Here is an 18617-nt window from a genome sequence, read left to right on the forward strand (position 1 = left end):
AGCAGGTATGGGCAACATTGATGGGAGTGGGGGCCACAAAGAAACTCTGAATTTATCCTGATGGGCCACAGTGGCTTGCGGATCTGCGTACTCACATCCATACCCATACATGCAGTCAACTGATTTGTTCAATCAATCCATTTGTGCAGTTCATTTACTTAAGAGAGTTAAGTAGTTTAACTAGTGGTGAGGAGGACGCTACCGTGTCCGGACCGTGTCCACCATTCATTTTATGGATTCAGTTTTACTCAAATATCGTTTTAATCTTTGTTTTACTATTGACAGTTACAGCTGATTTTTGGATTGTATATCAATTTGCTCTCCTTAAATTTGTGCCATCTGATGTACTCATGTCAGTGTCTGAATGGTTTAATCTAACTTTCCCCCACTAGCTCCTGATATTAGGGCATAAAAGCTACAATCTCTGTGTCCTGAACTAGCCTAGTGCACATGTGCACCCAGCTATATCCTGTTCAGAGCTTGTTTTCCATGGTTCTCCCTTTTTACTAATATTGTCTTACTTTTTAACTCTGCATTGTTGGGAAAGGACTCGTAAGTAAGCATTTCACAGTGAAGTCTACACTTGTTGTAGTCGGCGCATGTGACAAAATTTGATTTGACTAAACTAGCTGGCTACAACTATGCTAGTTTGGCTGGATAAATGACTTCCGGAGAGTATGGGTCCAAAAAGCTCCTCCTGTGTTTAAACACGGAGTGTACAGATATTAGGAACACCTGTTCTTTCCATAACATCGACTGACCAGGTGAATCAAGGTGAAAGCTATGATCCCTTATTGATGTCACCTGTTAAGTCCATTTCAATCAGTGGAGATGAAGGGGAGGAAACAGGTTAAAGAAAATATTTAAGCCTTGAGACAATTGAGACATGGATTATGTATGTGTGCCATGCAGAGGGTGAATGGGCAAGGAACAATATTGAAATGCCTTTGAATGGGGTATGGTAGTAGGTGCCAGGGGCACCGGTTTGAGTGTGTCAAGAACTGCAACACTGCTGTGTTTTTCACACACAACAGTTTCCTGTGTGCATCAAGAATGGTCCACCACTCAAAGGACATCCAGCCAATTTGACACAACTGTGTGAATCATTGGAGTCAACATGGGCCAGCATCCCTGTGGAACACTTTCAACACCTTGTAGAGTCCATGCCCTGACAAATTGAGACTATTCTGAGGGCAAAACGTGGTGCAACTCAATATTAAGGTGTTCCTAATGTTTTTTACACTGAAGTGGGTTTTTTTCTGTAGAGCTTTGAGATAACGCTTATGAAAAGCACAATACAAATAAATAGTATTATTATTCAGACACACATCACTGGTGAAAGTTGTAAGGAAACTGTTCTTTGGTTAGATCAGATGGTGGCTCTACTTCCCTCCGTACATTCTCTCTATATCAGTCTGAAAGTGATTCTTCAGCTCCTTCCTCTTCAATTTGAATGCATCTGTCACCAGGCCAGTCTCAGGAGTCCAGGGCTCTGGGCTTAGACGCACTTTCACTGGGATCTCAAAACGCTGCAGTTTGACTGGGGGGGGGGGGGGAAATGGTTAATATAAAAGGGATATGCATGGCATGAGCAAAGCCCTCGTCACACTGAAATTATGTGTCTATTAATTCTACGTTATTGTCCATCTGGTTAGTCAAGTTAACAAGATATGTGTCAGAGTAGGTTTCAGCCTTACTTGAGGCAGCCACCTCTTTGATGGCCTTCAGGACCTCCTTCTCCATGGCTGGGTGGTTACATATCTCCTCCCAGGCAACACTTATGCCGTTGTTATTGGCCAGAGTTGTCAGCTGCTTCTGGTTCGGTACCACAAAGCTTATCACGTAGTTCTGGTCACTAAAAGCAAGAGAAAATAAAATGATAGACTAGACTTGAGCATGCACATTGAATATGTTTTAGGGGTGATATATGTAGAATAACTACTAAAACATAACCACAAATGCATTTGGTATCAATGTAAAACCTACAGTACCGTTCAAAAGTTTGGGGTCACTTACAAATGTCCTTGTTTTTTGAAAGAAAAGCACATTTTTTGTCCATTAAAATAACATAAAATTGATAAGAAATACAGTGTAGACAATGTTGTAAATGACTATTGTAGCTGGAAACGGCAGATTTCTTTATGGAATATAGAGGCCTATGTAGATACAGTGCCTTGCGAAAGTATTCAGCCCCCTTGAACTTTGCGACCTTTTGCCACATTTCAGGCTTCAAACATAAAGATATAAAACTGTATTTTTTTTGTGAAGAATCAACAACAAGTGGGACACAATCATGAAGTGGAACGACATTTATTGGATATTTCAAACTTTTTTAACAAATCAAAAACTGAAAAATTGGGCGTGCAAAATTATTCAGCCCCTTTACTTTCAGTGCAGCAAACTCTCTCCAGAAGTTCAGTGAGGATCTCTGAATGATCCAATGTTGACCTAAATGACTAATGATGATAAATACAATCCACCTGTGTGTAATCAAGTCTCCGTATAAATGCACCTGCACTGTGATCGTCTCAGAGGCCCGTTAAAAGCGCAGAGCGCATCATGAAGAACAAGGAACACACCAGGCAGGTCCGAGATACTGCTGTGAAGAAGTTTAAAGCCGGATTTGGATACAAAAATATTTCCCAAGCTTTAAACATCCCAAGGAGCACTGTGCAAGCAATAATATTGAAATGGAAGGAGTATCAGACCACTGCAAATCTACCAAGACCTGGCCGTCCCTCTAAACTTTCAGCTCATACAAGGAGAAGACTGATCAGAGATGCAGCCAAGAGGCCCATGATCACTCTGGATGAACTGCAGAGATCTACAGCTGAGGTGGGAGACTCTGTCCATAGGACAACAATCAGTCGTATATTGCACAAATCTGGCCTTTATGGAAGAGTGGCAAGAAGAAAGCCATTTCTTAAAGATATCCATAAAAAGTGTCGTTTAAAGTTTGCCACAAGCCACCTGGGAGACACACCAAACATGTGGAAGAAGGTGCTCTGGTCAGATGAAACCAAAATTGAACTTTTTGGCAACAATGCAAAACGTTATGTTTGGCGTAAAAGCAACACAGCTCATCACACTGAACACACCATCCCCACTGTCAAACATGGTGGTGGCAGCATCATGGTTTGGGCCTGCTTTTCTTCAGCAGGGACAGGGAAGATGGTTAAAATTGATGGGAAGATGGATGGAGCCAAATACAGGACCATTCTGGAAGAAAACCTGATGGAGTCTGCAAAAGACCTGAGACTGGGACGGAGATTTGTCTTCCAACAAGACAATGATCCAAAACATAAAGCAAAATTTACAATGGAATGGTTCAAAAATAAACATATCCAGGTGTTAGAATGGCCAAGTCAAAGTCCAGACCTGAATCCAATCGAGAATCTGTGGAAAGAACTGAAAACTGCTGTTCACAAATGCTCTCCATCCAACCTCACTGAGCTCGAGCTGTTTTGCAAGGAGGAATGGGAAAAAATGTCAGTCTCTCGATGTGCAAAACTGATAGAGACATACCCCAAGCGACTTACAGCTGTAATCGCAGCAAAAGGTGGCGCTACAAAGTATTAACTTAAGGGGGCTGAATAATTTTGCACGCCCAATTTTTCAGTTTTTGATTTGTTAAAAAAGTTTTAAATATCCAATAAATGTCGTTCCACTTCATGATTGTGTCCCACTTGTTGATTCTTCACAAAAAAATATAGTTTTATATCTTTATGTTTGAAGCCTGAAATGTGGCAAAAGGTCGCAAAGTTCAAGGGGGCCGAATACTTTCGCAAGGCACTGTAGGTAACCTAGTGGTTAGAGTGTTGGACTTGTAACTGAAAGGTTGCAAGATCGAATCCCCGAGCTGACAAGGTAAAAAATCTGTTGTTCTGCCCCTGAACAAGGCAGTTAACCCACTGTTCCTAGGCCGTCATTGAAAATAGAAGGCCAGCATCCCGGAGTCGCCTCTTCACTGTTGACGTTGAGACTGGTGTTTTGAGGGTACTATTTAATGAAGCTGCCAGTTGAGGACTTGTGAGGCGTCTGTTTCTCAAACTAGACACACTAATATACTTGTCCTTTTGCTCAGTTGTGCACCGGGGCCACCCACTCCTCTTTCTATTCTGGTTAGAGCCAGTTTGCACTATTCTGTGAAGGGAGTAGTACACAGCGTTGTACAAGATCTTCAGTTTCTTGGCAATTTCTCGCATGGAATAACCTTCATTTCGCAGAACAAGAATAGACCGACGAGTAGCAGAAGAAAGGATTTTGTTTCTGGCCATTTTGAGCCTGTAATCGAACCCACAAATGCTGATGATCCAGATACTCAACTAGTTTTATTGCTTCTTTAAAATCAGCACATCAGTTTTCAGCTGTGCTAACATAATCGCAAAATGGTTTTCTAATGATCAATTAGCCTTTTAAAATGATCAACTTGGATTAGCTAACACAACGTGCCATTGGAATACAGGAGTGATGGTTGCTGATAATGGGCCTCTGTACGCCTATGTAGACAATCCATTAAAAATCAGCCATTTTCAGCTACAAGTCATTTACAACTTTAACAATGTCTACACTGTATTTCTGATCAATTTGATGTTATTTTAATGGACAAAAAATGTGATTTTCTTTAAAAAACAAGGACATTTCTAAGTGACCAGTAGTGTATGTGGTATAATAAAGCAGACAGAAGAGTTACCTGTTTGCATATGCACAGATGTTGTCAATAAGGGGGCAGTTCTTCAGAGCAGACTCCACTTTCCCCAAGGACACATATTCTCCAGCCTGCAGTTTGACCAGGTCCTTCTTACGGTCTACAAACAAAGCAGAGAGGGTCAGTGAGAAGACTGAAATATGGCAGGATAGAACTGAGAGGTTTTATGGCAGTTAGCATTGTTTAGATCAATTTGAATAGTTTATGCCAGTATTACTTCATGGTCATAAAGTGTTGAGAGGCAGCTGTTGTGCAATGAACAGTGAGCACTGGTGTTATTACTCAGATGTTCTCCACCTCCTCTCAGCCACTCACCCACTATCTGCAGACAGCCATCAGAGTGGATCTCCCCCACATCCCCGGTACAAAACCACCTCTGGCCCTGCTCATCTACCCAGAAGTCATTGTTCAGGTGCTCGCTCTTATAGTAACCCATGGTAACGTTGGGCCCACCAATCATGATCTCTCCACGGGGGTGGGGTTGGTCCTGGCTGGTGTATCCACCTTGGAAACACAGTGGGAAGATAAGAGTGAGGCATGGTGGTAGAGAATAGCTGAATAAAAGGATTGTTTGGAACAGGAAGAAACTAACCACATGGAAACTAATCAAGGCACATAATGAGAGCCACATGCAAATACGGTAACAACAAGCAAAGGAGGCAAACAGGGCAGCTACTAAACGAGGATGTCCAGGTCATCCATACTATATGTATGTGGAAAACATCATATTCACACTCCTTTACTTTTAATACAGGTTGTTCTGTTGCAGCCTGCATTTAAAATGGATTCAATACAGATGTTTGGTATCTGGCCTACACACAATACCCAATATTGTCAAAGTGTTTAGACATTTTTACAAATTAATTTAAAAAATGAAAAAATTAATGTCTTGAGTCATTAAGTATTCAACCCCATTTTTATGGCAAGCCTAAATAAGTTGAGTAAAAATGTGCTTAACAAGTAACATAAGTTGCATGGACTACGTGTGTGCAATAGTGTATAATAGTGTTATTGACATTATTCTTTAATGACTACCTCATCTCTGTGCCCCACACATCCAATTATCTGTAAGCTCTCTCAGTCGAGCAGTGAATTTCAAACATAGATTCAACCACAAAGACCAGGGAGCTTTTCCAATGCCTCACAGAGAAGGGCACCTATAGTATTGGTAGATGGGTAAAAATAAAGGAGACATTGAATATCCCTTAGAGGATGGTGGAGTTATTAATTACACTTTGGATGGTGTATCAATACACCCAGTCACTACAGAGATACAGGCGTCCTTCCTTACTCAGTAGTCTGAGAGGAAGGAAACCGCTCATGGATTTTTACCATGAGGCCAATGGTGCAGCCACCCCTATGGTTGAAAATATGGAGAGTGGTACTCGGTAATGTGTTGCATTGAATTTGCTCCAAACAAATACTTAGTATTCATGACAAAAAGTGAATTGCTTTTCCACATGTTTTGCAGTTTTACTTTAGAACTTGTTGCAAACAGGATGCATGTTTTGGAATAGTTTTTATTCTGTATAGGCTTCCTTCTTTTCACTCTGTCAATTAGATATTTCTGTATTTCATTTTCAATAAATTTGCATTGTCCAAAAATACATTTTCACTTTGTCATTATGGGGTATTATGTGTAGATGGGTGAGAATTATTGTTGTTTAAATTCAGGCTGTAACAACCAAATGTGGAAAGAGGCAAGGGGTATGAATACTTTCTGAGGGCACTGTATGTATGAGATGAAAATGTAATGAATCAAACGATATTTGTTGATGTGAAAATCAAAATGTACAGATTTTAAGGCGGTGTTATTTGATTTTGGGTGTGTTCGCCAGATACGCTGGCGGGAAAAAAATGGGGTCCTGAGAAATTATGTCGGGAAACAAATTGTGTCCCTGCTGAAAAGGTTTGAAAACTGGTGTAAACAATACAGTACATTTTTTACTTGCAAGCTCTTCTCAACAGTGCAGTACACTTTATCAAAAATGTTCATAAATAAGTGTGTGTTTCTATAGGCTTACTGTCTTACCCTCAACCCAGTCTCGTAGTTTCACCTCACAGCAGATGAGGGGGGCTCCTACTCTCCCAGTGCTGTAGTCTGCAACTGGAGTCAAAACACACAATCACAGATAAATAAAAACACCACGTAGAGTTTAATACTTGATGCCAGTATTAGGCTGTAACCCAGCCCACTAATCAAATCAAATGTATTTATACAGCCCTTTGTACATCAGCTGATATCTCAAAGTGCTGTACAGAAACCCAGCCTAAACTCCCAAACAATGCAGGTGTAGAAGCACGGTGGCTAGGAAAAACTCCCTAGAAAGGCCAAAACTTAGAAAGAAACCTAGAGAGGAACCAGGCTATGAGGGGTGGCCAGTCCTCTTCTGGCTGTGCCGGGTGGAGATTATAACAGAACATGGCCAAGATGTTCAAATGTTCATAAATTACCATAATGGTCAAATAATAATAATCACAGTAGTTGTCGAGGGTGCAGCAAGTCAGCACCTCAGCAGTAAATGTCAGTTGGCTTTTCATAGCCGATTATTAAGAGTATCTCTACCGCTCCTGCTGTCTCTAGAGAGTTGAAAACAGCAGGTCTGGGACAGGTAGCACGTCCGGTGAACAGGTCTGGATTCCATAGCCGCAGGCAGAACAGTTGAAACTGGAGCAGCAGCACGGCCAGGTGGACTGGGGACAGCAAGGAGTCATCATGCCAGGTAGTCCTGAGGCATGGTCCAAGGGCTAAAAACCAGACTCTGAATATTTCTCAAATCAAGGTTTCTTATTAAAGAATAAGCATCAGTGCTCATGCACATCTGGGGCATGAAGCGACAGACGTACTTGTGCTTCAGACTGACCAAAGATCGGAGGCACACAGTTTCAACACTGCTTTGATCTATGAGGAAAATCAAATCATAGCAAACATAATACATTTTTTATCAAATATAATACTGTGTTTGTTTTTAAACTAAGAGCTTGTACATTGTCCTCTGCCTTCCAAGAAAGTTCCCAGAAACAATGTCCTGAGGTCCTGTTAAATGATATGGCCTTATCGGCCCCAGTGGTTATTTGGCATCATTTGACAAAATGTTTCACACTCAAATACTGCTGCATAGCGTATCCTTCTACATTCAGAATGGACTGAAAAGTGACAAATACCTGTGTGACCTAAACAGCAAAGCCGATTGAAGTAAAATAGTTATATTTAATATAGCTGCCATTCCTCTGCCATCAACAATCCCAGTATCACAGAACCTTTCACAGGTTGGTGCTTCAACAAAGACATTTACTTCAGAGTATGTGTGTTTAAAGACATGAAACTCTCAGGGCAACTCAATAGATTAAAAAGAAGCCTGAGCAATAGCATGCTCTCAAATACCTGTCTTGGCTAAAGCCCAAAATTGCCATAGCATGCATAGGTATAATTTCCTAACAAAAAACACAATGGTGAAGATTCTCAAATGACAGAGCGCCCACCATTCTCCTACACACTACTACTACGATTGAAACATCTACCTGCCACTCAGATTTTTTACCAGCCAAAATATTACATAAAAAAACAAACACAAACAGATGATCATGCTCTGTAATGTTTCTAAAACAAGAAATGTATTAGTAAGAAGTACTGTGGTTTATTGCTCAATTTTAGTACATTTTCTGGGACCCGAGTCTTTCAATCAAAATATCAGGATCAAAATGTTCAGCTACCCCTTTAAGGGCAGGAGGTTACAGTGGTACCGTGGCCACTCGAGTCCTGTCACGTGTCTGTGAGATTTAGGATAGGGCGTCTCTTTGCTATAAGTTGAAGCAGCAGACTAAAACTAATGTTTAAAAACAACCGAGCTTGTGAACATAATAATGTAAATAGCCAAGAGACACATGGACAAAGTCTCACTTTACTTTGTAGACTTTTGAGTAAATTAGACAAACTTGTATGCAAGTGCGCAGCGCCTCCAAAAATGAATATATCAGCACTTCACCCATAGAGCACAGCGCCCCTGTCAGGCAATGTTTTTTTTCATGAGGTGGGATATACAGGTTTCCTATGTCTTCATGCAATTAGCAGCTATGAAACAAAACCGAAGAAATACTTTGAAAACAGCTACTGCAGCAGTTTTCTAACCGTAACTCCACATGTGCTCATCCTGGACTTTTTACAATTTTTATTCGCAAATGATTTCACTGTAGAGCACTGCACATTGACCACCCACCAATGTGGCTGGTGAAATATACATTCTTACCCACCAATACCAAAATCTACCCGCATTTGACGGGTGTTCATTTTATGCCCTGACCCCAGTAGTAGTAGTCCATGCCTGTGCCTGCCCTGACTCACCCTCTGTGATGGTACCTGCTCCACAGGTCTCTGTGAGGCCATAGCCCTGTCCCACGGGGCAACAGAAGCAGATGTTCATGAAGCGCTGGGTGGCGGAGGACAGGGGCGCTCCTCCTGACAGCATCATCCTGATGTTCCCTCCCAGCAGAGCCTTCACCTTCTTAAATAGCAGCCTGACGGACAGGACAGAGGAAGGAAATCAACATCGACCTTAACCATTAGTTCATGTTTACTGATGAAATTTCACTCTGATATCAAATAGAGCTATTTCGTAATCACCCCTAATCAGTCAGAAGGACACCCTGATATCTGATAAGCAGCATTGACTGGCAGACACAAAAATATGGTTTCCTCCAAAACCAGTCAAAATACACACAAGCATACATACAGCACACTTAAAATACACAGATTCCAGAGGTAACCTGTCTAAATGACTACCGCCCCGTAGCACACACATCTGAAGCCATGAAATGCTTTGAAAGGCTGGTCATGGCTCACATCAACACCATCATCCCAGATGAACAGCTTCTACCCCCAAGCCATAAGACTGCTGAACAGTTCATCAAATGGCAACCCGGACAATTTACATTGACCTCCTTTATCTCCTCGAATATAGCCTCGTTACTATTTCGTTTTTTTTAGCAAATATTTGTCTTCGTTTTTTAACTCTGCATTGTTGCGAATGGGCTCATAAGTAAGCATTTCCCTGTAAAGTCTACACCTGCTGTATTCGGCGCATGTCTCCAATTACATTTGATTTATGCACTAATCTTGTATCAGGGATCTGACCTATAGCTATGTGCATGTCACAGGATTGTGTATGGTAGATAGAAACATGCTGCAGTGTGTGTGTGTGTGCGTGTGTGTCCTTGTGTACTCACATGTTGCAGAGTGGGGCATCGTAGCCCATTTTGATCTGTTCCAGTTTGTAGTTGTAGCCCAGTTTAAACAGAGTCCTCTGCACATAGCTCATCTCCTGCACCTTGTTCATCACATTCTTGTAGATGCGGTCCATTATTTCCTGTCAGATAACAGATAAACATCTTATATTTCGGCTTCCACCCTCTACAGAGGACATCAATGCTGCAGGATAGTTATGAAAGAACAAACATAACCTGTTAGAAGATGTTCTCTAGAGCGGACTTCTACAAATCTCTAACGGAGCCTTTTCATAGAACACTAACACATCAGCGATAAGCAGACAGTTTAAGGAAGGATGCTTGTTCTTACCGGTACAGCTGCCATCAGAGTAGGCCTCAACACAGAGCAGTCTCCTTTACTGCCCTTCTTGATTTTTGTAGACTGCAAAAGAGAAGATATCAAAATAACAGAATGTTGCCAACATTGCAAAAAACTTTTTTTTGGTTGGAATATGCATGATCAATTCTATCGTTTTAGATCAAAGTGCTGAGTCTATTTATTACCTGGTCAGAGAGTGTTTGTGGAGAAGAGTAGCCAATCCTGCAGCCATACGTCATACATGAGATTTCAGCAGTCATTTCCAGCACATGAGCTAGAGGCAGGTAGCCAATGTAGGTATCCTTTGGCCTGCACATGGACACACACACAACTTAGCAATATGAAGATGAGACAGCACTTTACATCATCAATATCTGTAACCCTGCACCACAGTGGTTATGCACTTCCACAATACTGTTTATCTAATTATCAAGTTCAGTCAAAAGAGTGCATGATTAAACATGTTCAGGCAAGGGTATCATCAGTACATTACACTGTTTGTCTGCTGTTTCAAAACATTGTGTCTGACATGGGAATGTGACGCAGAGACCTGACTAGCCTAGTTAAATGTTGGTTATACACTTGATAGAGGCGCTGCAGTAGAGTGCTCTGCTCACCCCAGTCCTGGGATCCTCTCACACTGGCCCGTCATGCCAGCGATCAGGTTGCTGTGGATGATCATGACTCCTTTGGGTCGTCCTGTGGAGCCGCTGGTGTACATGACCACAGCCAGATCTGTGGGCTGGGGGCGCTGCACAGCTACACTCACTGCCAGGAGCACACGTCACTTAATAATACTTAGAAAATAAATGGTACAGTCCAAGCCAGTTTCCCACTACGCAGTGGGAAACTAAACTTCCAGCATATGTGCATATTATACTTCATCAGACTTTTTTTTAGCTGCTTATACATTTTACCATCTCTACAGTGGCATTTGGGCCATATGTAAACTCAAGTTTCAGTGCAAACACTGTTTGACATAACAGGGTGTCCTTAAACAGTGACCCAACAGTGTGACCTGTGTTTTGTATATGAAAAGTGCTGTTGATGTGTTTTCACCTACAGTTGTCAGGTTTGGCTCCCAACTCCTGTACTGCCTGCATGCTGTAGATCTGAATGCCCTCAGGGTAGCCCGTCCGGCTGATGCTCTTGTTGTCCACATATATAACGTGCTTCAGGTTGAGCATATCTGGCAAAACATTCTGTCAGACACATAGAAAGACATCATTATTTGGCATGACTTTGAACATGAGTAATCTCAGCCCTTTAGGGTTCATTCAAGTTTTGATGATATCAGGGGTTTGTTTTTCAGGTGAACAACACATCTCAGTTCACACACAAACACCCCATGTGTTTTTAACTTCCTCCTTCACCTACGGAGGTGATTACACTCATCCCGTCTGAAAAGATAGCTGGGTCATTCCTTTTGAGAAGTGTAACTTGGTTTAACAAAAAAATCTTTGGATTTCTCCTAATTTTAACATTCTGTAATAAAGAGCACATATTCAAATTCATAAAAAAAAAATGTTTTTTTCCATCTCAAGAGGTTAATTAAATAACAAACATTACAATGGTAAGGGCCAAATAAAGTAACAGGACTGACTGTAACAGGGCTGACTGTAACAGGGTTGGTGATTTCATGTTAAATCAGCCATGCCCCTCGTGACAGGGGGAATGGAAGCTTGTGTGCAACATTGAGTGGAAATTGAATGCAAGTTTCAACCCCCCCAAAAAAATATTGCTAAAACATCTCTAGTCTATCTAATGTTAACAGGGTTGACGTGTTATGCTCGACCCGCTCAGTTTTCCACCACAAAACATCAGAAAATTGCCAAAAGAGTAGAACCAGCTCACCTGCTTTTACACGCTGACTATTAGATGTTCAATGTTTCTTTAAACATTTTTCTTTAAGTAATAGTTTCACCATATTAAAACAAGAGTTCAGTTCATTTAATAGGGTTCACCTTAAAATGAGGAAAACGCTTAAATTAATTGCTGGGACTTTATCAAAGCAACAGAAATAACTAGGGCTGATGGTGAAACTTGTTGAAATGTTAGGATTCCATGGGTTGAAATCTTCCTAGACGTGGCACAGGGTGGACGGAGGGACGTGGCAAAATGTATAATTTTGTCACTTTAGCAAGCCTTTATTCAGATGTATTGAATTATCCATGTGGTCTATATTAAAGGACACTTCATTTAATATAATAGGCTTTTAAAATGTAATATTCGTGCACAATTTCTACTTAAAATATCAAAGGGACGCAAAGGGCACCCATTTCATGGAAAGACCCAGCTCTCTATCCCACTGAGAGAGGAGCTGAGAACAGTAGTGTGTAGTTAGGCTGGAATGTGAACCATTAATTTCCCCTAATATCTCCAACCTTGAGTTTAGTCTCCAGTAGCTCTGCGCTGGTGATCAGGTGTGTGGCCCCACACTCATTAAGCCCAAAGGCCACCGCTTCCTCCCCCAGGGTGGCATACAGCGTGACCACTGCAACACAACCAAACATGTTGTTTAAATGCAAACACACAGCACAATGTTATCTTACTGTTATATTACTTTATATGCTAGTGTTACATCATTAAACAGGGATATGTGTTGCAGTCAATGCCTACATGGAAAGTTGCGTCTGAAGCAGGCCTGTGCAGTGATCATCCACTCTGCCCGTGTCTCACAAAAGATGGCGATGGTACTCTTGGGCTGCTGGCCCAGGGCTGCCAGTCCACTACCTAGATGGCTGATGATCTGGTCCACCTCATCATAGGACAGCCACCTGTACTCCCCCAGGATCAGCTGCAGCAGAGGAGAGAGCACAGAAACTGGCTATTAGGGTTAGTTCTACTAAGGGCCTTCAGTTCACTGGGGAAAATATCCCACTGGAGAGTCAAATCAAGTTATTTCCTGTGAAAATGTTTATGACATTCGATTCAATTACTCCACAAGAGGGTATTTAATCTAGGACAGTTAGATGTTATATGAAGTTATACAAACCTGCTTCAGGTCACATTACCGAAGTAACTTATTTCACAGAACCTTCACTGCACTCTCATTTGTTTCTGGTGCGATGGAGTGTGTGTGTTCACTCTACCTTCTTAAAGATCTTGCCGCTGGGTTGCGTCTCGTTCTCCTCATTTAGGAGCTCCCTGGTACCCAGGCAGTCTGTGTTGCCGAAGCGCTGCACTGCATGCTCAAACAGCTTGTCTAGAGTGTCCTTTCCCTCAAAGTCCTCCCGGGCCAGGTTGTCAAAGTTCTCCACACAACGATAGGGGCCCTCTGCTTTGCCTGTGGTGGACTTGGCTTTCTCTCTCTTGGCCATGGCTTTCTTCTTCCCAGCATCAGTGAGGAAATACCATGGGATAAACGTGATGAGAGTGTACAGCCACATCAACAGGTACACAGGCAAGAAGACTATGTAATGCATGTCAACTTTGAACATCATGGTTGAAGGTGAGGCAGAAGTGGAGAGAAAGAGAGACTCGAGGCAGAAGTGTCTGCTTCAAGGAGAGTTCAGACGGTTCAGCTCTCAGGTCGTGGAAAGATTGCCACGGCAGGTGGCAGTACAGTAATTACAGATGGGCCAGGTAGCAGCACATGCACCCAGACGACTCAATGGAAAGGCTTGACACAAGAGGTCTGTGATGCTAGCTCTATAGACAGAAGGGTGATTGGTCGAGAATTGTTCAGCATAGGGGAAGAAGAAAAAAAATGGATAGAAAGAGAGAGTTGGAGAGAGAGAGAAGCATGTTAGTCATATTGAAGCACTACAGCTAGGAGCTAGCCAGTAGCCACAAGTATGCACTGTTTATAATGCAAAATCTAATTTATAGACAAGCCACACTGAATGACTATTTGTTTTGAATGCGTTTCATGTCAAAGCATATATTCCAATGCATCAAAACCTATCTGCATTTTATATATATCATTATAGTTTTTGTATTGCTGGACAAAATAGCTGAGTTTCAATGGAGCACTGCAATGGCTGATGCAGCTGTACACAAACATCTAGGCCCATGTTTGGTCAATGTTACTTAAGATTTGACAATCTTTTACCTTATCTATAATTGATGCTTGCAGTGTGCAATCATTTCCTAGCACTGGAAGAATGTTAGGTCAGTGTTTTAAAAAGCTGAATGAACACCTGTATTTATTTATGCCAATTGGTGGTGCCTTGGTTAAGACGGAGAAACAATTATAAGATAGAATAATCAGAATAAGCAACAAGTTTTTAATAAATAAATAATAATATTAATAACAATTTGGGTGCTTATATTTGCCCTATTATACACGTGTGAATTGGAAATGTGTTTTTGCATATCCCAACTCTCCCTGAGAGGTTGGGGCCACTGCCAGGGTATGCCATTATCAACGGCGACCCTGGAGCAATTAGGGTTAGGTGCCTTGTTCAAAGGCATATCGACAGATTTTCCACCTTATCGGATGTGGGATTTGAAATAGCAACCTTTCGGTTACTGGCACAACGTGTTAACCACTAGGCCTACCCTAGGAAAATACCCCTTGAGAATGACTTAGGCCTAAATGAAAAGACTGAAATACAAAGAAGACAGAGCTCAGCAGAATGGTTATAAAGCCAAAGAGGTTAGGCTAGGTTAAGTTAAATGGGAGATAGACAGCATAGCCTACATGAAACCTTAACCTTTTACTAGTAAAATATTTTAAACATGTAAGTAATATCAGTAATGCATTCATTTACTTTCTTATTTTGCTTTTACTTTCACCAAATGTCTGGTGCCACTTGGCAACCCTTTGGACCTAAAGGTAACTGCCAAAATAAAGGAAATACAAGTATATCGAAAGCAGGTTCCATGTAAGCCATGTAAGCACATTATTTCATTGCGTAAGATTCTAAGATGGCAACTGGCAAGAGCAATACCAGCACACTAGAAAGTGTAAAAGTGTCACAGAATGTTATTCACGACTTTATCCAAGCCTAAACAAAAATTGTATCTTAAGCCCTGAACAAAGAAAATAAAGAGTTGAGCCCTATCCTCAAGTCCATCTTCTTCTTTATATCCACTATTCAGTAAAACATTTAGACCAAACCATATCAAACCATATAATACAATGAGAGCCACAATGTAGCCTAATGGAGGTCAGCTTGACATCAGAGGAACAGTGTCAAAAGACCTACATTCCATTGAAAAGGTTATCGAATTGATCTTACTGCTGCTACTGTAACTAGCAGCTGAGCATGCCTCGACAGAATCAGAACTTGTACAATTTTTCATGTTGTAATGCTTGCATCATGATCTGCTATGTTGCCCTGATGATGAAATGCTTGTCACTTGACATCCCTCCAGACAGTCCCTGTTGATGTACTAATGAAGGCTCAAGTGCTTATCGTGCTCATGTGCCACTGATCTGCCTAATTCCATTTACTACATAGGCACAACAACACTTAGGCATAACAACTCCGAAAGGAATTAGCCAGGACAAATTCCTTCTTCAATCAATATTTTTATTCAGTGAGAGAAAAAATATCTTCCTACCACTTTCAAATATGCATTAGAAAAAGGCAGGTATCAGGTATATCAGCCCTTGAAACAGAATCAGAATTGTGGGAGAGCATCATGCATTTGGCAGAGGAAAGACCACATGCACACACTTCTGAAAAACACTACACCGGTGAAGAGCAGCCCGAAACAATGCAACCCTTTTGAGAGAATGAACAAGAGAAGAAATTGGTTACCTTACCTACTGTTCTAAGGAAAGCTAACAAAACACAGGTCTTCCTCTTTTCCTGAACAAATAGCCTAGTCCAGACAATGTTTATTGTACACAAAACGACTGTAGATTCTTCACCCCTAGTCTCAGCTCTTTGGTAAACTCAGCTGCACTCAGAGCTAACATACATTCTCCTGCTTCCACCCACAACTGCTCTAATCCAATAGGAGATTGTATTGGACAGGAAGTGATGAGATTCCTTTCTACAGTCATAGAGGGGACAACAGGACAAGACTTACTTAGGTACTTTACACCACTGCGTAAAAGCATGTAATTGGTAAATACATTCACCTTGAGGTGATGTCAATGACCTTTCACACACTGAAGAATACTGTGTGACGCATGAAACGTGACCAAGACTCATAGCAAGGCTGTGTTGTAAGAAAGGATAATCAATGCTACTGCTGTGTCTATAAAAACACATGCCAGAAATATACAAAACTAGCAATACAAGCCTTGTACTGTAGCTCAAGCCTTTAAACACAAGTCTACATCAAACATCAGTACGAATTGTAACACAAACACCCGATCAAAACAATTTAGGGTGATGACTGATTTGAAGTGTGCCCACCAGACTTTGCATTCATTTTCTCTCCTGTTATTAGGACTGGTACTGCAAATAAATTTATCGATATTACATTTTGTTCTTGGTGAATAAACCATATCATCATATCACCATCACGTGTGGTGTATATATAACCCATATATAAACTTGTATATAACCCACATCATATAGTTTGTTCAAACGTTCATTAGTTGTATACAATTGGGAAATGTTACATGCCTTTGAGATGGACATCTATAAAATATACTTTTAAAAAAAAAATTATCCAGTGAGTGAAGCCATATCCGTGTCTGACCGAGAGTAATCTCTGTCAACTCCCTTGACATAGTTTCGTATCTGAAAGTCGTGCTATTAATCCCAACAAATGTACGATCATTGTTCACATATCTATAAGGGAAAAAAACGGGCAACTGTTATACTCCAATATGATGTTTGAAAACTGAGACCCACGCGGCACTGTGCAAGACACCCATGATGTGCTTCATGTATTTGACATGAATAGGTGTCGTTGCTGAATAAAAATGTAAACGACATGTCCGAGAAAATTACTATGACGTTTTGTCGGATGCCTAGCAAATAAAACATACTAGCAACAAAAATGTCACATTGTGGCTTCTAGCGAGGCAGCGTGCGCTGGCCAGATACCATAGGCGCATCATCATAAACAAATATATGAATGAAGTTGGCATAGATAGCTTTCTTACATTGGATATAAAACATTTACTATAAAATATTGCCACATGTATGTAAATAAGATGATGATAACAGATTATCTAGCAGTTTACTGAGCCATTTCCCTAGCTAGTATACTTACCTCAGAAACCGAGACGTCAGCAGGACCGCGTCAGGATGAATGACCGACAGTAACCTCCAACGAAGAGACTAACCCGGAAACTTTACGTCATATGAGTCCATCTCTCGGAGCCAATGAGAATGGGTCTGAAGACCATGCCTATTTGATGCTTTGGTTTAATTTAGGTTTGATAATATTGTCACACTTTATATGCATTTCAACCAGTTATAAGAAACTAATCTCATCTGACTCTAGTTTACACTTGTGAATGAGGTGAGTCATAATGTAATACAAGATCACTGTAGACTAAGCAATACATTTTACTGTATGAAATATACATTGCAGTTAAGTCGATATTCAGACATTACACTCTGCTACATTGTGAATGAAAATACTGGTAATGGAGGATATTTCTCTCCCTCAAATGTTCAACATAGGAAAAGCTGCTTGAATGATCAATCTCCCACATATATTGAAAGCAGCCAACTTAAGTGTGTAAATTACTGAAATAAATAGTAAATACTGGCAGAAGAGAGAAGTTGTATCAGTAGTCATTTTAACTTAAAGTTGTGAATGTTATGGTATCTGAAGACACCTTTGTGTAGTGTGCTAAAGATGACAACAGTAGTAGGCCTGAAGACCAACAATGATAAGACAGCCTACGTGGAGGTGAGAGCCTTGGCATAGTGATAGCAGGAAAATAACCGCTCCCTCAAGAGCAACAAAACAAAGGAGCTGATAGTGGACTACAGGAGACATCAGAGAGCACGCCTCCATTGAAGGAGCTGATCATGGACAACAGGAGACAGCAGAGAGAGCACGCCCCCATCCACAGACATGGCGCAGTTGAGTGGCTCAAAAGCTTCAAGTTCCTCTGTGTGCACATCCCTTGCGACCTGAAATGGTGCCTTCACACAGTGTGGTGAAGAAGGCGGAAGAAATTCAATTTGGCCCCTAAGACCCTCACAAACTTCTGCAGATGCACCATTGAGAGCATCATATTGGGCTGTAGCACCGCCTGGTACGGCAATTGCACCATCCAAAACCGCAGGGCTCTCCAGAGGGTGGTGCAGTCATCCCAACGCATCACCGGTGTCTCAGGAAGGCCAAGACGATCATCAATGACCTCAGCCTGTTCACCAACTACCATCTAGGTCTAGGAGACAGTACAGGTGCATCAAAGCTGGGACCAAGAGACTGATAAACAGCTTATATCTCCAGGCC

At 41.3% G+C, this 18617-nt stretch overlaps 1 protein-coding gene across 4 annotated transcripts; it reads right to left on the minus strand.

Moving 5' to 3' along the window:
• Positions 1 to 1125: 1125 nt before the first annotated feature.
• Positions 1126 to 17479, minus strand: LOC110533762 (long-chain-fatty-acid--CoA ligase 4). 4 transcript variants are annotated; one of them, XM_036990167.1, is made up of 15 exons: positions 17415 to 17479; positions 13382 to 13615; positions 12909 to 13086; positions 12674 to 12783; positions 11353 to 11491; positions 10907 to 11057; positions 10475 to 10598; positions 10281 to 10352; positions 9932 to 10071; positions 9051 to 9223; positions 6741 to 6815; positions 5024 to 5212; positions 4694 to 4808; positions 1698 to 1855; positions 1126 to 1540 (listed from the first exon to the last, which is right to left on the minus strand). In XM_036990167.1, exons 2-15 carry the CDS (start codon positions 13607 to 13609, stop codon positions 1383 to 1385), a joined length of 2010 nt encoding a protein of 669 aa, XP_036846062.1. In that variant the 5' UTR covers positions 13610 to 13615; positions 17415 to 17479; the 3' UTR covers positions 1126 to 1382. The 4 variants fall into 4 exon arrangements, with proteins under 4 accessions (XP_036846062.1, XP_036846061.1, XP_036846063.1 ...); XM_036990166.1 differs by having other exon boundaries at positions 13382 to 13940; positions 17415 to 17468; XM_036990168.1 differs by having other exon boundaries at positions 13382 to 13618; positions 17415 to 17459.
• Positions 17480 to 18617: the final 1138 nt, after the last annotated feature.

The sequence above is a fragment of the Oncorhynchus mykiss genome, chromosome 10, assembly GCF_013265735.2.
Source record: "Oncorhynchus mykiss isolate Arlee chromosome 10, USDA_OmykA_1.1, whole genome shotgun sequence".
Taxonomy (NCBI): Eukaryota; Metazoa; Chordata; class Actinopteri; order Salmoniformes; family Salmonidae; genus Oncorhynchus; species Oncorhynchus mykiss.